This window comes from Lipophrys pholis, assembly GCF_963383615.2.
Source record: "Lipophrys pholis genome assembly, chromosome: 2".
Taxonomy (NCBI): domain Eukaryota; kingdom Metazoa; phylum Chordata; class Actinopteri; order Blenniiformes; family Blenniidae; genus Lipophrys; species Lipophrys pholis.
This window is the reverse complement of record NC_137636.1, coordinates 18703079-18721335: the sequence shown is the minus strand read 5'-3', so window position 1 is coordinate 18721335 and position 18257 is coordinate 18703079. Positions and strand designations below refer to the sequence as shown.

Here is an 18257-nt window from a genome sequence, read left to right as displayed (position 1 = left end):
TTATTCTATTATCAAAGTAACATCCTCATCGATATCTGTATTTGTTTGACTTTTATGTGAATTTTACATATACCGAGATAATTTGCTTTTATTTTTTTTACACACATTTTATTACGAACCAAAGTGTGTGCAATTGACAATAGAAGTGCTGTTTAATAGTAACTCTTAGTACTTGTATTTTTCAATAATATTCCTCGATTTGTTCTCTTCAAGTACAATTTAGGCAAAGTGAGTAGTTGTGCTCCAGGACAAACTTCGATTGCTCTTTCCAGCCCTCACTAACAAGAGTCATTGTGAAATTGTCTGAGAAAACCATATAAATGTCTTCTTATCTTGATACATTACATATAAGATTGAAAACCAACGAAAATAGCTTGAAGGAGAAACTAGGTGAATATGAATCCCTGCACTAAACTTAAAATGAAACACAAAGTAAAACACGTGTCATACTGTCATTTATTGAGTTTCACTGACATGATACAAAGAGAACCGGAGGCTTAGGTTTAAGTTCCGCATTCCAACAATTTAAGATTCATGCCTGATACAGTTCATTACAGAAACATAAAGTGAAAATATAATGCATTTTGCTTTTCAATTAGTCTTTGCCTCCTTTACATGCAGTAAAGATTGTGTTGTGTTGACACTAGTGCCACAGGTTGCATCTTAAATTATGTCACCAAAAGAAAGCAAATATATAACACGTAAATGCAAAGTGTAAGGTCAGGAATTAAACATAATGCTCCCCTCTGGCCCAACAGAGGTTTAAGATTTTTTGGCTTGCGCACGACTAGCTGATGAAAAGTGTTTGCAGTTTGTTTTTCCTCACAAGAACGAACAGAGTCACTTTGATTGTGGTTTTGGATCACAAAGGAAAAAGCTGTAAGGCAGGCACCTCCTAGATGCATTTTTGCAAATGACAAAGTCATATATGCTGGAGTTGCTACAAATATCACCACACTACTCATCACAATGGATCACTTTAGTTAGTAAGTCACTTTTATGTGATGCATTAACCTGCATCTGTAGTAAACAAACTGGAGACGCTACATGCATTTAGAAATAAAAATAAAACCGATCTGTGATATTAATTCCTCTGGCATTGCCAAGTGAAGACCATCTTCTTACGGAAGCTGTTCAATAATGAAATAAAATGTGCTCATGTTTGCCATTTTGACATCATTTTGTCACAAAAACTGTACAAAATCTGAGTGCAACAAGAACCCTTCATAAGGCCCAGGAGATGATCTGTCCAAAACTTTGTCTCAACCTTTACGTCTCCTTCTAAATTTGCATGGTCAGCCTCAGAATCAAAACCACCAGCAACGAACACAAGGTCCATTCAGCTGTAAAAATGAGGCTAATGTGCAGAAGCATATTTCACAACTTGCAACCAGTCGTGTGTATGATCTTGGGGTCAAGTAAAATCAGTAAACACAGGCAACGTTGCAAGTATTCTCGACCAACCGCCCTGCTAAACATGATTCTGTTGGTCCAGCTGACTCTCCATTTATCTTGAGTAGAAAATTCAACTTTGCACAAATGTAAATATCAAATTACCCTTTTAACTATTTAATTGTTATTCAAATATAAAAATTGAAGATACTTTGTAAGATGAAGGAGTAAAGTTGCCTGTTATCACTAGTAAAACGTTCTGGTGTTGGTTATCATCATCTAAATAGCTAAATGTGACTTTCTAAGCCGGTGTAAGTCAATCTGGATTCCTTCTGCTTCTGACAAATGGCCGAAAGTGGTAGGATGATGAATCTGCTGACAAAAGGCAACAAAAGCTACAGAATTGCCCCTCTAGATTCCTGAGCAACAAAGGACTCTGATCCTAGATGACTGGTCGAGTCGTTGCACCAAAGAGGCAAACTGGTCTCACATCAGCGCTCCTGCTGAAGGACACACTGTGAAACCAGTGAAAAGCTGGTTACTTGTCAGATTAAACCCGTGGCCTATTTGGTCAACAAGCCTCATGTAAAACAGACAAAACACGCATAACGTACGAGGTCAGACATGCAACACTTTGTGGCTCTTTAAACAAGTGAAATGTACTGTAAGACAAGCCAATAACACTTTCCGTTATTCATTCAGGAATAAGTCTTTGCATTTTCCTCTCTGCTGCTACAGAGGAGATGCATGGTCTTTTTCACACCTTAAACTAGAATCCAAGAAGCCAGAAATCCTGCAGCTGAATATTTCCGGAAATGCCAATGTTGTGAGCAGTAATGCCCTCAGTATCATCTGCTCATCAGTTTTGTACAAAGTTCTTAACCAGGAGTGGCTGCTCTGGAGCGACGGTACAGTCAGTCAGAACTGCTGCCAAAGAGATACGATGGTGAAACGCTCTGCTGATGCGTCCACAAAACACAGTCGAAACACATTGAATGATTTCAGACTCGTCACCTGAGAGAAACTCGACTTCAGAAGGAGGAGTCATCACATGGAAGTGTTGGTGTCTACAAAAGGCAGCTTTACAGGTAGTACCTTCTTCTTTTTTCCACTGATATGATTTATATTGTTTTTTCTTTTAACCGAATACAGCACAGGGTTACTGGGCTTCAGCACAAACAGATATTTTCAAAGAAAATTCAAGGCGCCAATATTTTGTTTCCCCCCCCCCTTTCCTGAAAGATGTGAATCCTTCATTGTCATTTTATAAGTCCAGCTCTGACAGGAAGCAGGCAGCTGCAGTTACTAAGGTGGCCGTCCGCAGCCCAAATACCTTTACATGGAAAAGAAACTCTGGTCAAAGAAAGGCAGGAGAAACAACAGAGTAGGATCGAAAATGTTGGGAAAAAAGAAAACAAAAGAGAGGTATAGGATGCATGCCGTGCATTTGAGATGTGTATTTTGCTGTTGACTTTAGAGAGGCGTTCACTCCAGAGGCACCCGTCGTAAATCTTTGCTCCATCAGCTTTGTTTTCTTCACTTCTGCTCTTCAATTTCTCGTTTGACTTCCGCTACATAATGATGATCTTTTCCATGGGCCACCTCCATGATGGCTTGAGCCTGAAGACAAAAAAAAAAAAAAGAAGTGTTTTTCAAATGATCAGGAGACGTTGAAGATAATCAACAAGTAAACAAGGGGAGAAAAGACTCCATGCAGTAACCGCATGAGCAACTCGCTATGATGTGAATACGAGCATAAAACTTTGACAAGGTCTCGCGTAACTTAAAATAAATCAATTTGAAACTAAATACGCATCTTAAAGTTCTCAGATTGAAGCAACTGTGTGCTTCTAACTTTGTTAGCCTTATTATAACTAATTATTGAAAATGTTAGTTTGTGGACTAGCAGGCAAAACAAATACATTTTAGGTAGCATCTTCGGACTTGTAGTACAAGTTGATATGTTTCACTTTGTAACAAGGACAAAAAAAAAAAAAAAAGAAATCAGTTAATGAATAAAATAGCCAACATCAGTTTTGTACTTGTGCAGGAAAAGAAAAAAGACAAGATTCATTCAAATGTCAAGATTTCTTGCTTATTTTCATGAGGTCAGAAATGCAATGTGAGCAGTACTCAAATGACTACGATGAATACAATAAACTGGATATTCGTTTCCTTTCATCAAGTATTGTTTCGGTAAGGAAAAAGCAGGTATACAATATGAAGGTAACAGATAACGGTTTTGTTTATGGACTGTTGATATGTCTCAACATAAGACACAACTTAATAATTAGCCTTATAACAATGAAAAACAAACAACAACAATCAGGAACATCTTTTCCGTTGGACTCAAGTTATTTTGTTGTACTGACCAAGTTCACCCGATTCATTCATATCCTTGCGCTGTATTGTGATCAGTGTCCTGATAGGACCTGAAGCCTCTGACCGTACCTTCTTCAGAGCTCTGACTCCTTGGGATTTCTTCTCAAGTCCCAGATACAGACGGCCCAGTTTCAGATACATTGATGCCACGTTCAGAGAGTAGGCAGGATAGTGAACACTGCAAGGACATGATTATTTATACATTAAAGAGAGAGAAAAATAACATTAATTTAACATGGGCATTTATACAATATTAGAGCCCTTTTAATATATCAACCCGAGTGACAACAACTCTAAAAGATAAATCTCAAAGCAATTGAATTAATCCACTGAACTTGGCTATATGCTTGAAAGATATTTAAACTCTTATCTAAAGTATTAAACACATTGTATGCTGAAGTGAGGGATTGTTGAATACCAGAGGGAACGTTTGTTTGACATTTATTTTGTCAAATATTTGGTGGAAATGTAGATTATAATGTATTTGAAGAAGTTTTAAGAGGTTTAGATAAATGGTGCCAATAAACATGACGGTAGGGAAGGTAAGAAAAGTCTGTTATTGCCTTTTTATAGATAAGAAGTCCTAAAAATGCACAAAAGCTTGTTTTCGCTGTGATTTCTGGAAAGCCATTTCACTCAAAAGTACGAAAGAAATTAGACAGATGACCCAGCAGCTTCGATTTGTCTTGCATGTTGTATTATAACCGATGAAGTTCAGTTACTACTCTATCTACCGTGTCTAGATACAGCGTCTCTGCAGATCTCTGACTGATCAGTTTACCTGTACGGCTGAATTATCTTCTCCCCATAGTTCATTGCACCGTCCCAGTCCTGCATGTAGAGACAGACGCCCATGGCTTGATACATCATGTGCAGCATGTAGACGTTGGTGTCTGCAAATATAGCTCCCATCTTCTCCTGGCTGAGCTCGCACATTTCCAGCAGCTCAGTGGGACGTGCAAAAGAGTCAAGGAAGATAACACAGGCAGTACAGGTACACAAGAGGAGGCAAGACTGTGAAATATCACTGATGACTTGAATTAGATATATCTTTATCATGAGAAGGATATTTTTGTAGTGTTTAGCTTTCCTGAACTCTTCAATGACGTTCTTGGCGTAACGGACCATAGATCGGATTTCCTCTGGATCTGGTGGAGAACTCAGCTTTCTGATCTCCATTTTGGCCTTGTCCTAGAAAAAACAGACACGGAGAAAAACCATAACCAACTGTGGAGTAAAATATGACACACAGACAAGCAATGCAGTAACACAGACATTAAACCAAATCATCACAGTATTACAAAGTGAGTATATTGTAGGCTTTCTCTCATGAAAACAACACAATTGGACACAAACCAATTGGGATGCATTATTTACTCATTCTGCTGTGAGATTCTCACACCTGGATGTGATCATGAACTAATTCAATGAGACCTCTGAGTGGATAAACACTATTTTATTTCCAGAAAAAGTTTGTCACCATAGTAAAGTCTCTAAATGTGATATTAAAACCAGTTTTCTGTTATCAAAAAGAAAAGAAAAAAAACATGTCAACACGTCTAATGTTTTCTTTTAAATGAAGGTATCCTTCAAACACTGACGCGTTCAATAACAATTTATTTGAGTATTTAGTATAGAAGTGACACCGTGACGTTCAACTTGTTTAAGATCTGGAGGGAAACGTAAAGTGAGAGTGAACAGAAACATTTGTTTCTGATGTCGCACAGCGAGGACAGCAGTAAAACGTACCATGATATTCCTCAACAATTCGGCAAAGTCACTCCTAAAATATATATTGATGATACACGACTCACTGGGGAAAATATCTAAGTGTACCTTAGACTTGGAGGTGCACTCTGTACACTGGCATGTGAAGAAGTAGGACTCTAACAACCGCTCTTTCCTGTCCTCTGTTGGATACAGCAGGTCAATGTAACTGTTAAAGATCTAAAAGAAGAGAGACACAGATGAGGAGGGGGGAAACTATTTTACGTTATTCAGCCAACAAATGTTGGATAATTGTGTTTTCAGAAATCCCATTTACCTCTTCTCCAGGGTTTATCTCCTGAACAGCTCTGACCTCAGCCACTGTGCCCTTATAGGTCACTATGACATTGGGACTACAACTATGGTTCATCAGTGCTACACTGGAGGGAAGACAGAGGAAAAAGTGCTGGAGGCAGGGCAAACACAGAAACAGACAACACACACTCACACCAATGTTTTTGGACAGTGGGAGGAAAAAAATCCCACACATGCACTGGTCCCCCCAAACCCAGACTCAAATCTTGATAAAAAAGAAAAAAAGAGACAAAATAAGTAAACAAAAAAAAAAACAACTTATTCTTGAAACAACTACCTCTCCTAAAAGACAGTTACAGCGCTGCTCTGTGAAGCTCCTCTTCGCCATCCCTCCATGCTTTCTATATTGTGTGTCCGCAGACCTTGCGCAGGACGCGGGCACCTCACGATTACATCCACACCACACTCCTGGTTCACATCCATGCGTGTTCCATAACGTAATCTCAACTTCTGCTGCCCGGCGTTCTCCGCCTTTCCTAAAGTAGTTTATGTTTCACTTCAGGAGTTCTGAGCCGTCCTGCTCTTTATTTGCTTTAAAATTGTGATTATTCAGACGGGGAGACGGAGGATCTCCTCACACAAGCGTCCAGCAGGCTCTCGTCTGTTTATTGAAATCACTGAAGTTGCTGCTCCACATTTCACTGCTGCCAACATTGTGTTTTAACATTGCTACAGAGTGACAATAAAGTACTATTGTATTGTATTCTATGTAAAATACTATCACAAAAATTGAACGGGGACGGATATGAGGAGTCATTTAGATGAATTAAATTTCTATCATTTTAATTTCTTCATACACTGAAAACACTGTATTTCATGTGAAATGTGTGTTAAAATGAAACACAGATAAATTGGTGATGTCGTGTTTGGTACTTACTCAGGAAAAGCCGCTGATCCCAGATGGGAGAGCTCCTCATCCTCTATAGTAAAACCATTACAATTCACCTAAAGGGAGACAGAGGGGGCATTAGAAGAGGAAAACAGCCTCCCTCCACAACAAAGTGCTGTGCAGGGAGGTACACCCAACTTCTCCTCTCTGCTACTGATGTGGAGGAAATCCAGTCGAGAATAAATGTGGCTGTATGATAAGAAGCCAGAACAGTTGTTTCTATTGGTGGATGAGAGGGGAACAGCAGCAGAGGTGAAAGGATCAAATTAAAGAGCTTAAAGCTGCAGAGTTAAGTGGAAAGACTCAGCAGGTGTGTAAAACAGACACTAGTTGTTATGGACATGTCTTCCAGTGTCTATCAAAATTTACAAGACAGTGTCATAATAAATATTGTTTATTCACACGCTGCTACTGAAATATTTTGGAATGTGTGAACATGCACAGCAATCCGAGATGGGTTTTAACCGAAACCCAAAACATCTGATGTGCCAACAACCAGTCACAAATATTAAGAAAATTATGAAGTGGATCTTCAGTTTTACGGCGCACTTTTGGAGCTGATCATTTCATTGATGGTCAGTTCAACACTTGATCAGGAAAAGATAAGAGGACTGAAACGAGCAACCACAGGACAGTAAGACAAACCAGAGGAATAACTGACTCGCAGCCATGACAACTTCAGGTAAGTGCAGGGCGATCACGCTCAAAGCACATTTCCTTCAATAATAATAAATAAAGCATCAACTTAGGACTTCACAGAAAATTTGCTCCTGCAGTGACAAGTCTTCATTTTCAGACTGTGTTACAGTAACTTCTTCTCAAACCGAAGAAGAACATTTATTAGCTCAAACTCCAACATATCCTGCTACATATTCGGACTTTTATACTTATTAAGTCATGGAGGTTTGGGAACTTGTGAAAGCTCCAGCCTGGATTCAGTGCTGAAGCAGACTCTCACTGACTGGCTCAATACAGCATTACAGACTCACTACCACACTGAACATGGTCAGAAATGAGCCACAAAGGTCCAAATAGCAGTTTTTATTGTTAGAAAAAAATCTGCCACGGGGGCCCAGTGGATAATAGACAGACTGATTCCTTAACCTTGTTTCCCCTTCTCTTTATTGACATTTAAAAATGTATAAAGTCTTCAATCTAAACACAAACAGTACAGTGTGCAGTAACAGCACATCTAACAGATGCATCATTGGACAATGCTTCAGGCTGACTGGAAAAAAAACAACCTAAAAAAACTAGAGTATAAACTGATGAAAACAAAGATTTACCTGTGCAAAGAGCTCAATGAGGGTCTGTTCATCCGGTAGGTCGCTGATGTGTCTGGAGTAGAAGTGATGCAGCGCCGCAATGTCTGCCTGGACCATCTCATCCTTCTCACTGTCCATCTTATCTAAATCTGTCAGAATCAGTCCACCAGAGAGAGAACGCTCGAATAAGAGAAAAGAATATGGCAATAAAAACATCAGAAAGAGAAATTTAAATATTTTGTAAACTATGACAAACAATAAGTTTGCCGCTGAATCTTGATTCTCAAAATCTCCTTCTAAAATTAACTATTAAACTCATTGACACTGTTGACCCGAACATACACACTTTGGTTGGATTTAGTTTGTCACTACCACAATATCTTTTAGGACGAATGTAATTCAATGTAATTACAGTGTTAAAACATCTCCAGGTGCTGTAATGACACGTACAGGAACTAGCAGGAGAGATCGTATCTTGTTGCTTTTCATTGACTTCCTGTGAAACGGAGGATTTAAATTTCCTATTTGAACTTATAAAGCTCTGAACAACCAGGCTCCATCATATCTTAAAGAGCAGGCTCCTCCCATGTGGACCCAGGTTAAGAGAAGGAGTCTGACACAGTCTCTACTTTCAATGTTTAAGACTTTTCTATTTGATGATGCTTACAGTTGCAGCTGGTTGTTGTCATCCTGTTCTATTTAATAGTTACAATGCCATATGTTTAGACAACAAGGAGACTTTATTTCTTTATCCTTCTCTTCTTTCTCAGCCTCCACACATTTGTATTGTACCCGTGGATGTCACTCAAATACCATCTCTCTCCTGTAGTTTGTGCTCTCGCCCCTCTGTTTTCTCTGTACCTTCCTGCAGGATCTCCAACAGCGGAACTTAAAGTTTCTGGTTTGTACCTCCTGCCATCATCAAGTCTGCAGTGAGCAGATTAGCCTGCTGTCTGACGTCAACTTGTTTGTTGCTTTCTAAACTGAACGGAATCGAATACCTGTCAGCTCAACACAGAGAGCTGGGATCTACAATCGTCATGATCCAGAGCCATTCTGGTTGTCTTTGGATAAAATCTGTTTGGATCCTCAAAACATAAGCTTTCAAAATAAAGTCATTGAGTCTATAAATCATCATCCTTTAGTCATCTCCTTTCATTTGAATACTTTACCAAAATCTCTGTGCTCATTTGGGACTGCTTTTCCTAAACTAATTTCACATGCACGTGAGAATAAGTGAAGACAAATAAGACATTTTAATAATGTTTTTTTAATTTCTGAGATTTCCATAGTTATCTTACTTATTGAAAACGCAACAATAATTATAACTTGCCTGACATTACTATTTAAGATGACATAGACATGTCATTAGATGAGATATTGAAACATATTTTTTCAGTGTAATATTTGCTACCTTGAAAGGCAGGCTTTGAATAATTTACATTTTGTGAAAGGAAGCCACTACAGAGTGGCTAAATAGCCACTGGGGTCTGACCCTGGTGTTACAGTAACTCTTTCCCTGCTGGTGAAATGCCCCTGCTGCAGACCATGTGTCTTTGCCAATCTTACATGCTCACTCTGACACAGACTTCCGGCAGCAGCTGACTCACTTTGTCTCTATGAAAGACATGTGTGGAGGTTAATTATGTGAGGACACATGTGAGCAGGCAACAACAACTCAGACTAAATGACAAATCCAAAGGGAGCAGAGAAAACAGTTTGTGGGCACTTAGTGGCGATAAATTCTTCCAACAGTGAGTCGTCAATATAGCTGGCAGCTGCTGCTCAGTGTTTGTGTGATTTCATCTTCAGTAAACCTCATCACCATACTGTCATTATTCACTTGAAAAACACTATAGACATATATTGTTGCACAAGAATGAGCTTAAAAGATTGTGCTAGGCGCTGAGTTGACACACAAGCTTGTCTGAGTTCAGTCACAGCCTTCGAAAGACACGCGCCAAGATCCTTGCTCAGGGGCACAGTGGCAGTAGTTGTTAAAGGAACATGAAATTACAGCACCCAGAAGCTTGGGATTTAAGTCCCAGGACTCTGCACACTTGGAGTGAATGAAAGAGACAGATCCAGCACTGGAGGCTACAGCCCAGGATATTAATAGACACTCTGCTACAACTGCAGCGAGCAAGCAAGATATCACACTGCAACACACATACACTGCAGCATGTAACTAAAAGTGAAAGGATATGTAACTAAACACACAGACTCATGAATTATGACACACACACACACACACACACACACACACACACACACACACACACACACACACACACACACACACACACACACACACACACACACACACACACACACACACACACACACACACACACACACACACACACACACACACACAACTTACGAGATTCAAACTCTGTGAGCAGCAGCAGCCTTTCTGAGGCGGTGCGCTCTGTGGTGACTCTCTGCAGCAGGAGACAGAAACACAACACACAGTCATGCAAATGACAGAATGCAGTAACATAAAACAGCTGCATTTAACCTCTGCTCTGTGATGCAATATCTGGACTCAACATGACATAATAAACACAGGTGTCATATTGAAACTACAAAATAAGGTTCTGTTAACACATACATCTGATCACACAGGCGCAACAACGGATCCTTTCCTTTATAAACCTAATATAAATAGGTGACACAACTTGTCAGTGATTGGATGGTCATCCTGTAATGACTGGTATGTGGTCCCAAAGCTGTAGTTGGTATGTTTTATTTAGATACCATAAACAGCCTATTGTTAGGAGTAGAATCAATGCCTAATCCAATCAGTAGTGCCAAGATATGTGATGTTGACAGATGTTTATCTCTTGTGAAGTGCACAGGTAGAGTAGATGTAACTCATAATGGAACCAGCACTTGTGCAGTTAATAACAAATGAGAAGTCAGGATGACGTGCTCTACCCTGGGTAAAAGCATTTATTTAAATAAAAGTACATTCCATTTAATGGTTTTGAAACAAACAGACAGACTTCATACCGACACTGGGCTGGCTGAGTGTTTCATTTTTACATCAATAAGATCTGTTACAGTAATACTCTTCATACAAGAAGTTCAGTGAAGATAAATAACAGATTCTTTAATATCCATTAAATCTCCAATTAAAGGCACCGCTGCGGGTACAACGATCAACTCTCAGTTATTATTACTTCACCTGTTTGACGATTATTCTGGCCACCAGTCTGACCGTCTCGGATGGACACCAGTTCTCCCCGTACGCACACATGGCGACACACTCCAGCTTGTGCATGGGCCAATCACCTCTCTACATATACGTCAAACCACATAGAGGAGGACAGAAACAAGAAATTAGTAATCCTTATTGTTGGTTTAAGTGGATACGAGACAGAAAATATATCAAAATGAGAATTCAACCAAGTCTGACGAATAACTTCATTTTCACAAAAAAATAAAATAAAAATCATTCTGAAAAAATTGGGAAAGGAAACACACCTCTCTCATCTGTATTGTACTGCAGTGCACAAATTGTTTAGTTTTATTGTCATGAAACAACACACAGAGTCAGAAGGATGTAATCGTCATAGCAACAGCAGAGTGTGTGTGCAGAATAAACTTCTTCTGAAGTGATTCTCAATGTGTAGTCTGAAGAGTCAAGGTTGGTGCGACCAAAGAGAAACAGCAGAGCAGCACACAAAGGACTCAATTTGATATGGGGAATCACATCATAAAATAGTAGAATTTCTGGCAATAATAAATGGTTTTGGCTCTGTGTTTCATGGCCTTTCTATGTCATTTGTAAACTGTATCCAAAACAGAATTCAGAATAACACATGATTTGAAGTTTGCACTCAATGTGAAACTTCTGTAAGTAATATTGTAGGTTTTTTGCTTAAAATGCACAGTATTTCCTCACTAGAATTGCTTGAGAAAAAATGACCACAGACGAGACAACTTAACTACTGAAAAAAGAGGAGAAGGCTCATCTTACCTGACAGTCAACATTACAGTAGTAGGCCTGCTTACACTTTCCACACTTAAAAAGGTCTTCTCTTCTGCAATGACAAGACATTGATCAATTAAAAATGAGTTGAAAGAGACTTACTATAATTATATGAAATAAAGTTCCCATTTTTTTCCTAAACAGCATTACCTGATGCTTTCAAATGGGTTGTTGTGAGTTTAACATCCAACTATGATGTTGATTGTTGCACCACGTTGTTGTTGTTTTTTTTTAATCTAGCATCAATTTGATACTGAATAAGATGATTTTGATTATTTGTTTAACTTACATGGCAACAGGTTGGAGGCTCTGAAGTTAAATTTAATTCAGCCATCTTCACAAATAACAATACACTCATCTCAACACAGTGGACAGCAGAACATGTTACAAGTTAAAGCAAAAGCTTATCATCTGCCTCTCCAGAGTAAGTCCTGTATTTCAGCAAATTAGAAAGTTTTGCATTGCCTCTGCTGTGTCAGAAGTTAGTTGTTAAATTGTAATTTCATACACACACACCTGCATAGCTGGAAACAGATTTAATAAAAACATGTCTTTTTCAATTTCCTAAGAAGAGAAATGGTTTTCTTGAATGCAGGTTATAAACATAAGTTCATATGCAGCATTTTGGTTTGTGGAGGAGCTACTGTACACACCTTGGCCCAGATCCCTGGATGCACAAATGCACCCCTGGCCTTCTCCTCTCTTGGGACACATGGCCCCCTAAATTTAGCACTCTAACCTTTTAGTGCTCTACAAACCTTTTAATGGCAGCTTGTGAAGCTGGGGCGCATGCGTATGCCAGAAAGCATGTGTGGTCAAGAGAGTGACCCTGGGGCAGAATTCATTTACCTCTAAAGAGCGTGAAAGATTCAGAAAGGTTTTTTTTGAAAGAGCAAATTTTTACTTTCCCTCGTGTTTCTGACAGATTATGTCTTCCTGCACATGACAGTGCTGGCCTCTCTAACCACCTCCCATCCTCCACGGTTGCTGATGAAAGCATGCCATTGAGACTGAAGTTGGAGACTTTTTTAGTTCCGAAGTCTTTTTGCCTGTAAGAAACTGGAAGCTTAAATATGCGGTTCATTGACAAATAAGGTTTTGGCAACATGAACCAACTGTATGTTTTGAAAGCATGCATGATGCATGTTTGCAAGTTCAGCTCGAGTTTGTGTTTGTTTCATGTAATTTGACATAACATAGGAACAATAATTGAGGCTCATACATTAGAGTTCGTACTAAATGTGTGTTTTTCACACGTTGTCCTTGTTTGTCACTTATCCATGTGAAGATATAAGCAGGCAGGATTATGGTGACGGATCTGCAGAGGCTGTAGTAGCAGGAATGGCATCATTGACAATGCATCTGTATTTCATATTCTGGATTCAGGATGCACCGGTTTTGGACTGCGGTGACATTTGTGAATAATAAACAAAGCGCTCAGAGTGCGTCAGGTGAGCTGCCTCGCCGCACTGGCCCATTTTAGCTCTGCACCAGCGGAGAGTGTCCAGAGGTTTCAATGCTAACCGAGCAGTCTTAAGAGGTTAGCTGGCTGCGGACTGTCTCCGGTCTCCCGGTGCCGATTGAACGAGCGAGATCACGGCCTGTGTGTGTGTCCCCGGCAGGTGTTTGGCGGAGGCGAGGAGCAGTTTTACCTGGTGAAGCAGTGCTCGCAGTGCGCTCCCCTCTCATTCACTGTTAACACGTAGGAGTAGGCAGGGCAGGCGAACACCAGCTCCCCCACCGCGAAGTGCCGCACTGCTCGCAGGCCTCTGCCTTTGCTCGGGCTCAGGAACCGCTCTGTGCCTTCTATGCCTTCGTTCTTCATGTTTTGTGCGAAAACCCGCTTCTCAGACACGCTCTTTCAGCTCACAGCTTCCACCTGAGTCTGCTGAGTGAGCTAATCGGCTTCTGTCCGAGCCGCGGTCTTCCTCTCCGTACCCGCTCTGGTCCGCCGGTCCTGCGAGCGCCCCCTGCTGGAGAGGAGATGGCACTGCACGTTCTGCTGCACAACTTTTGTCATTGCCTACAACCTACATTTTCCAAACGCTATTATGGTATGTGATGGGAATGAAACAGAAAATCCCATTTAGGAAAATTTGGATATTGTTCACTTTATTACCATGCTATTTGTATGTGCGTATGCACGTCTCCTACTTTTTCCTATACACTTCTTTATACCACTTTCCCCACTTCATGGTCACATGAGTCCAGGAGTGGATCCCAATTGACTATAAGCAAAAGACAGGGCCCACACTGAGCAGTCTGACACCGATTCCCAAAATAAAGAATAAGCATGTCTTTTCCACCACACCTACTCAGATTCAGAATAAAAGTGCTCCACTGTACAGCCCCTATCCTTTTTGATTGTTGTGCCCTGCATAGACTGAAGGTTCTTTAGAGTCCAGGTTGGGGTCAAGCTCTCCTTTTGTCACTCTGCCTATGTTGGTTTTGATCCAGGTGGCCCAGTTACCTTCCACCAGTTCAAAACATGTATTGTAAGTTACTCGTGATATCCATTTGGCCATAGGTATGGATTTAAATGTGTGCCTCTCCATTTACATGGTGACTGACTGGCCACCTGTGTGTACCCTGCCTTTGCCAAGTCAGCTTGAATCAAGTGGTATAGAAGGGTGGATGTATCTGTTGGAGTTACTTGCCTATATGGATCTATTGTTTATGTCTAAATGTACAGCAAATAAACCTCTTTCTATTCTTTATAATTAGATTTTTGTAAAAACAACTCGGTTGTGTATATTTATGCGTCTTTCCTTTTGAGAGCTGAAGATAAACAAAATTAATGATATATCCCTCCTAAAAAATATTTCATTATTTAACTTTTATTTTCAAAGGAGTGTATATAAGTTGTAAATTTTCATTTCCCACTAACAAAATTATATAAATCAATTAAGGTGTCAAAGTGAAATACCTTTTGAAGAGATCAACAGAAACATCAGTTGTCTGTGTGTGGATGTTTGCATCGATTGGGAGCTTGGGGTGCAGATCAAACCACCGGAGACCCATCAATTTATATATATGTATATATATATATATAAATGCATTTATTTAAGTTAATCATTTTCTTCTCATTCAAAGTTGAATTTCTGCTGTATCTATAAAACAGGAAACAGAAGCGATGTGCAGTCCAACAACAAAATTAGGAACCGCAGCTGAGTACACTGTGTATATATGTACATACTGTACACACACTGATGTAGGTATATACAGAAATATACACTTTTACATGTGTGACCCCTTGTGTTGCATTTACCTCATTGTAATAATAGTCATTCAGCAAAGCCACATTCGTCTCAGAAACACACCAGTTCATGTCGAATACTGTCATTATCTGTCATTACCAGGTGAAGAGGCTTTTACAGTCCCCCACCCCCACCCTCCCAACCCCCACCCGACTCTCATACACTGCCACAGCCGGTCACAGCAAAAGATGGGGAAGCTGAAGCAGTTCTGAGCTGGATGTCTCAGCAGGGCTTTTCACATATCACAGAGGGCTATTCTCCTGTTAATCCTAAAATGGGATTGCAGGTAGGTCTAGAGGGGAAACATGTCCTAGTTTTAGGACAAACCAAGATCAAACCCTCTCCCTGTTTAAAGAAAAAGCTGAGATACACAAAACACATCACGTTCACACCTGCTCTGCTGCTTCATTAAAAAAAGTTTCCCATGAAAACACAGGGTAGAAAAATTCCTATTGTCTTGAAGAGGAGGATGCCCTTGATTCTTGAGTGGCTATAGAAGACGGACATTTCACACCTGCATTATTGATAATACTCTTCCTCTTTGAGTGACAGTTTTTACCAGGAGGCTCCACTTCAACAGTCACTGTGAAGACCGTAGGGTGTACATTTTTCATGTAAAATTTCTTCTTCTAAGTTAAAACAATGAAAAAAAAAAAAGATTTTTTGATTTTTGTTTTTTCCTAAATAAAAACCTGATCAGCAGCTAAGAGTAATCCTTCAACAAGTACGACTGAGACTGGAGGAAACATGAAGATACACAATGTACAGCAGACACCCTGAAACTGAACAAGTCCACTGTTACGCACTCATACTTTTCCAAAGACTTTACTCCTCATTTTTCCCGACAGAAAAAAAAAAATAACAATAAAAAATCAGGAACGAACTTTGGCACATTGTGCTAAAGATGTAAACATTTAATCATCCAATCAAAACGAGGCGCTGGACTTCTAAATTATTACAGTCATTGTTCTCCATGTATAACATTAAAATAATAAAAAATAAAATAGCAAACCTTTCATCTTTCACAAGAATAAGACGAGTTTAAAAAGAAAAGGCTTGAAATGACATATGTGAGTTATTGTAGCAGGCAGTTTTTGCCATGGTCATTCAGGAGTGTGCATCGAGGTTCACATGCCTGGTCTATGGAGCAGCTCTGCCTGGTTAGCAGGCTCAAGTCAACAGTTTATCAAACCAATGGGGGGAAAAACGGTAAATGAGAAAAAAATCTGAAGCTGTCTGGCTGGGTCAAATGTTAACAACTTCAAATCCCTTTTTCTTTGTGGCACAACTGTTGCCATGACAAATTGGACAACAGATGGCGCTAGACACCACAAATATATCTATTTGTTGCCCTTCTTTCAGATCCCACACTGAACTGGCAGCATCCGACCATCAACATTTAATGACATGTTAATGTTTGAGAATTGCTGAGTCGTGCTGAGGATGCTATTACCGTCCCACAGTTAAGCAGCTTATGTATAGTCACAGATTTGAGCCATACAGATGTTAAAAATCCCACTGAAAAATAGATAAAATACAACTTTTATCAAATCCGTTCCAGGTTATAACAGGTTTTATGATTGCACACAAACCTAGAAAAAACCTAAACTAAAATCTGTGAGTTACTTCACTGTGATACATGTGAGATACACATTTTGATGTTTTATTAAAAAAAATTTTTTTAATGGTCCCCTTCTACAGCAGGGTAACAGAAATAAAGCAAATCAGTTTACGCCATTTCATGTTTTCATACGCAACTGATATTTCTTCTGAAACGACAGCACGCAGTGAAATGCATGGTCGTTTCAACACACATTGGAGGAAAATTGCATTAAAACTTCAGCTTTATCTGATTTGCAGTTCTCCTTATAAAATGAAGACACTAAAAATGTTTCATACTTGTTTTTTCAAATAGAATGACTAAATTGTTGCCAAATTAAGATGAAGTTTGAATCTAATTTGAGTTTTTAAGGCAACATCACATATCCAAACTGAGCCTCTGTCGAGTTTCTTTCTCTGCGTGACCTGGCAGCACAATGCAGAACCCCATCAAGTCAAAGGACAGGCTTTTTATTTTACCAGCTGCAGCTGACCTTAACAAGTCCAGTCACTGTATGTTCAGATGAGGCAAAACATCAGGTAAGATGGAAATAAGTGGCTTAAAAACAAAGCAGTTTACCAGAAGATGCTAAAAAATCTACCTGGAAAAAATGACCAACCATCTGTTAGTTCACGGCTCATTAAACCTTTGAAAATACTCACAGAACTTCAATGAGGGTACGATTGTAGCTGACTGACTGCGACTGAGCAAAAGAGATTGTATCCGACTTAAAGAAGACTTGAGGCTGCAATACATAGATTCTCTAAATTGGGAATTATTATATGCGTTATTTAGGGATTGCTTCTGTTTCGAAGTACATCATCTTAGAGACATCTCATGTTAACATAATTGTTTTGGAGTTGTGATGAGTCACTCCAAATTTATTGAAAACCAAATCCTGTGAACCCCACCTTCATTATTCACCAATGACTAATGGTACAGCGCATCACAGCAGAGAAGACGAAGGGATGAGGAAGCCCAGAAGGGATTAGTGTTTCACAAAAAACATACATAAAAGGCATCTGGAATTGGACTCAGAGCGATACACGTACTCTCACTGATATCAGCAGCACTATGTAACATAATAGAGAACTGAAAAGTGGCACTTTGCTGTTTTGTGACACCAAAATATTGTCGCTCTAAATAAAGTAGCTTGCCGAAATAAACAAAAAGTGTATACTTCCACTCTGCATCAACAGAAAACTGAGCAGCCCTGCATGTGCCATCGGAAAAATCTGCTCAGCTCCAGCAGAAACATAGTGAGGACAACAGTAAAACCATGTTCACTGCACTTACATATTTTCTAGCAGATAGTTCATTATACAGGCACAATGAGGGGAAAAAGGTATATTCATGTGAAAAAAAAAAGGGAATATGTTGGTGATGCATGCAG

At 39.5% G+C, this 18257-nt stretch overlaps 1 protein-coding gene across 1 annotated transcript; it reads right to left on the bottom strand.

Moving 5' to 3' along the window:
• Positions 1–438: 438 nt before the first annotated feature.
• On the bottom strand, positions 439–13985 carry smyd2a (SET and MYND domain containing 2a). Its single transcript, XM_080458272.1, has 12 exons — positions 13660–13985; positions 11996–12059; positions 11201–11311; positions 10394–10454; positions 8032–8159; positions 6734–6801; positions 5819–5921; positions 5611–5721; positions 4845–4965; positions 4556–4730; positions 3844–3952; positions 439–3012 (listed from the first exon to the last, which is right to left on the bottom strand). Exons 1-12 carry the CDS (start codon positions 13830–13832, stop codon positions 2929–2931), a joined length of 1308 nt encoding a protein of 435 aa, XP_080314398.1. The 5' UTR covers positions 13833–13985; the 3' UTR covers positions 439–2928.
• Between the last annotated feature and the right edge of the window lie 4272 nt (positions 13986–18257).

What these genes read in the sequence shown, in the direction of transcription:
- smyd2a (XM_080458272.1), bottom strand. Translation starts at nt 13,832, where the DNA reads ATGAAGAACGAAGGCATAGAAGGCACAGAGCGGTTCCTGAGCCCGAGC. An exon ending in CCAGAATAATCGTCAAACAG is followed by an intron (nt 10,455 to 11,200) that starts GTGAAGTAATAA and finishes CTCCTGCTGCAG; the next exon opens with AGAGTCACCACAGAGCGCAC. An exon ending in AGATAAACCCTGGAGAAGAG is followed by an intron (nt 5,722 to 5,818) that starts GTAAATGGGATT and finishes CTCTTCTTTTAG; the next exon opens with ATCTTTAACAGTTACATTGA.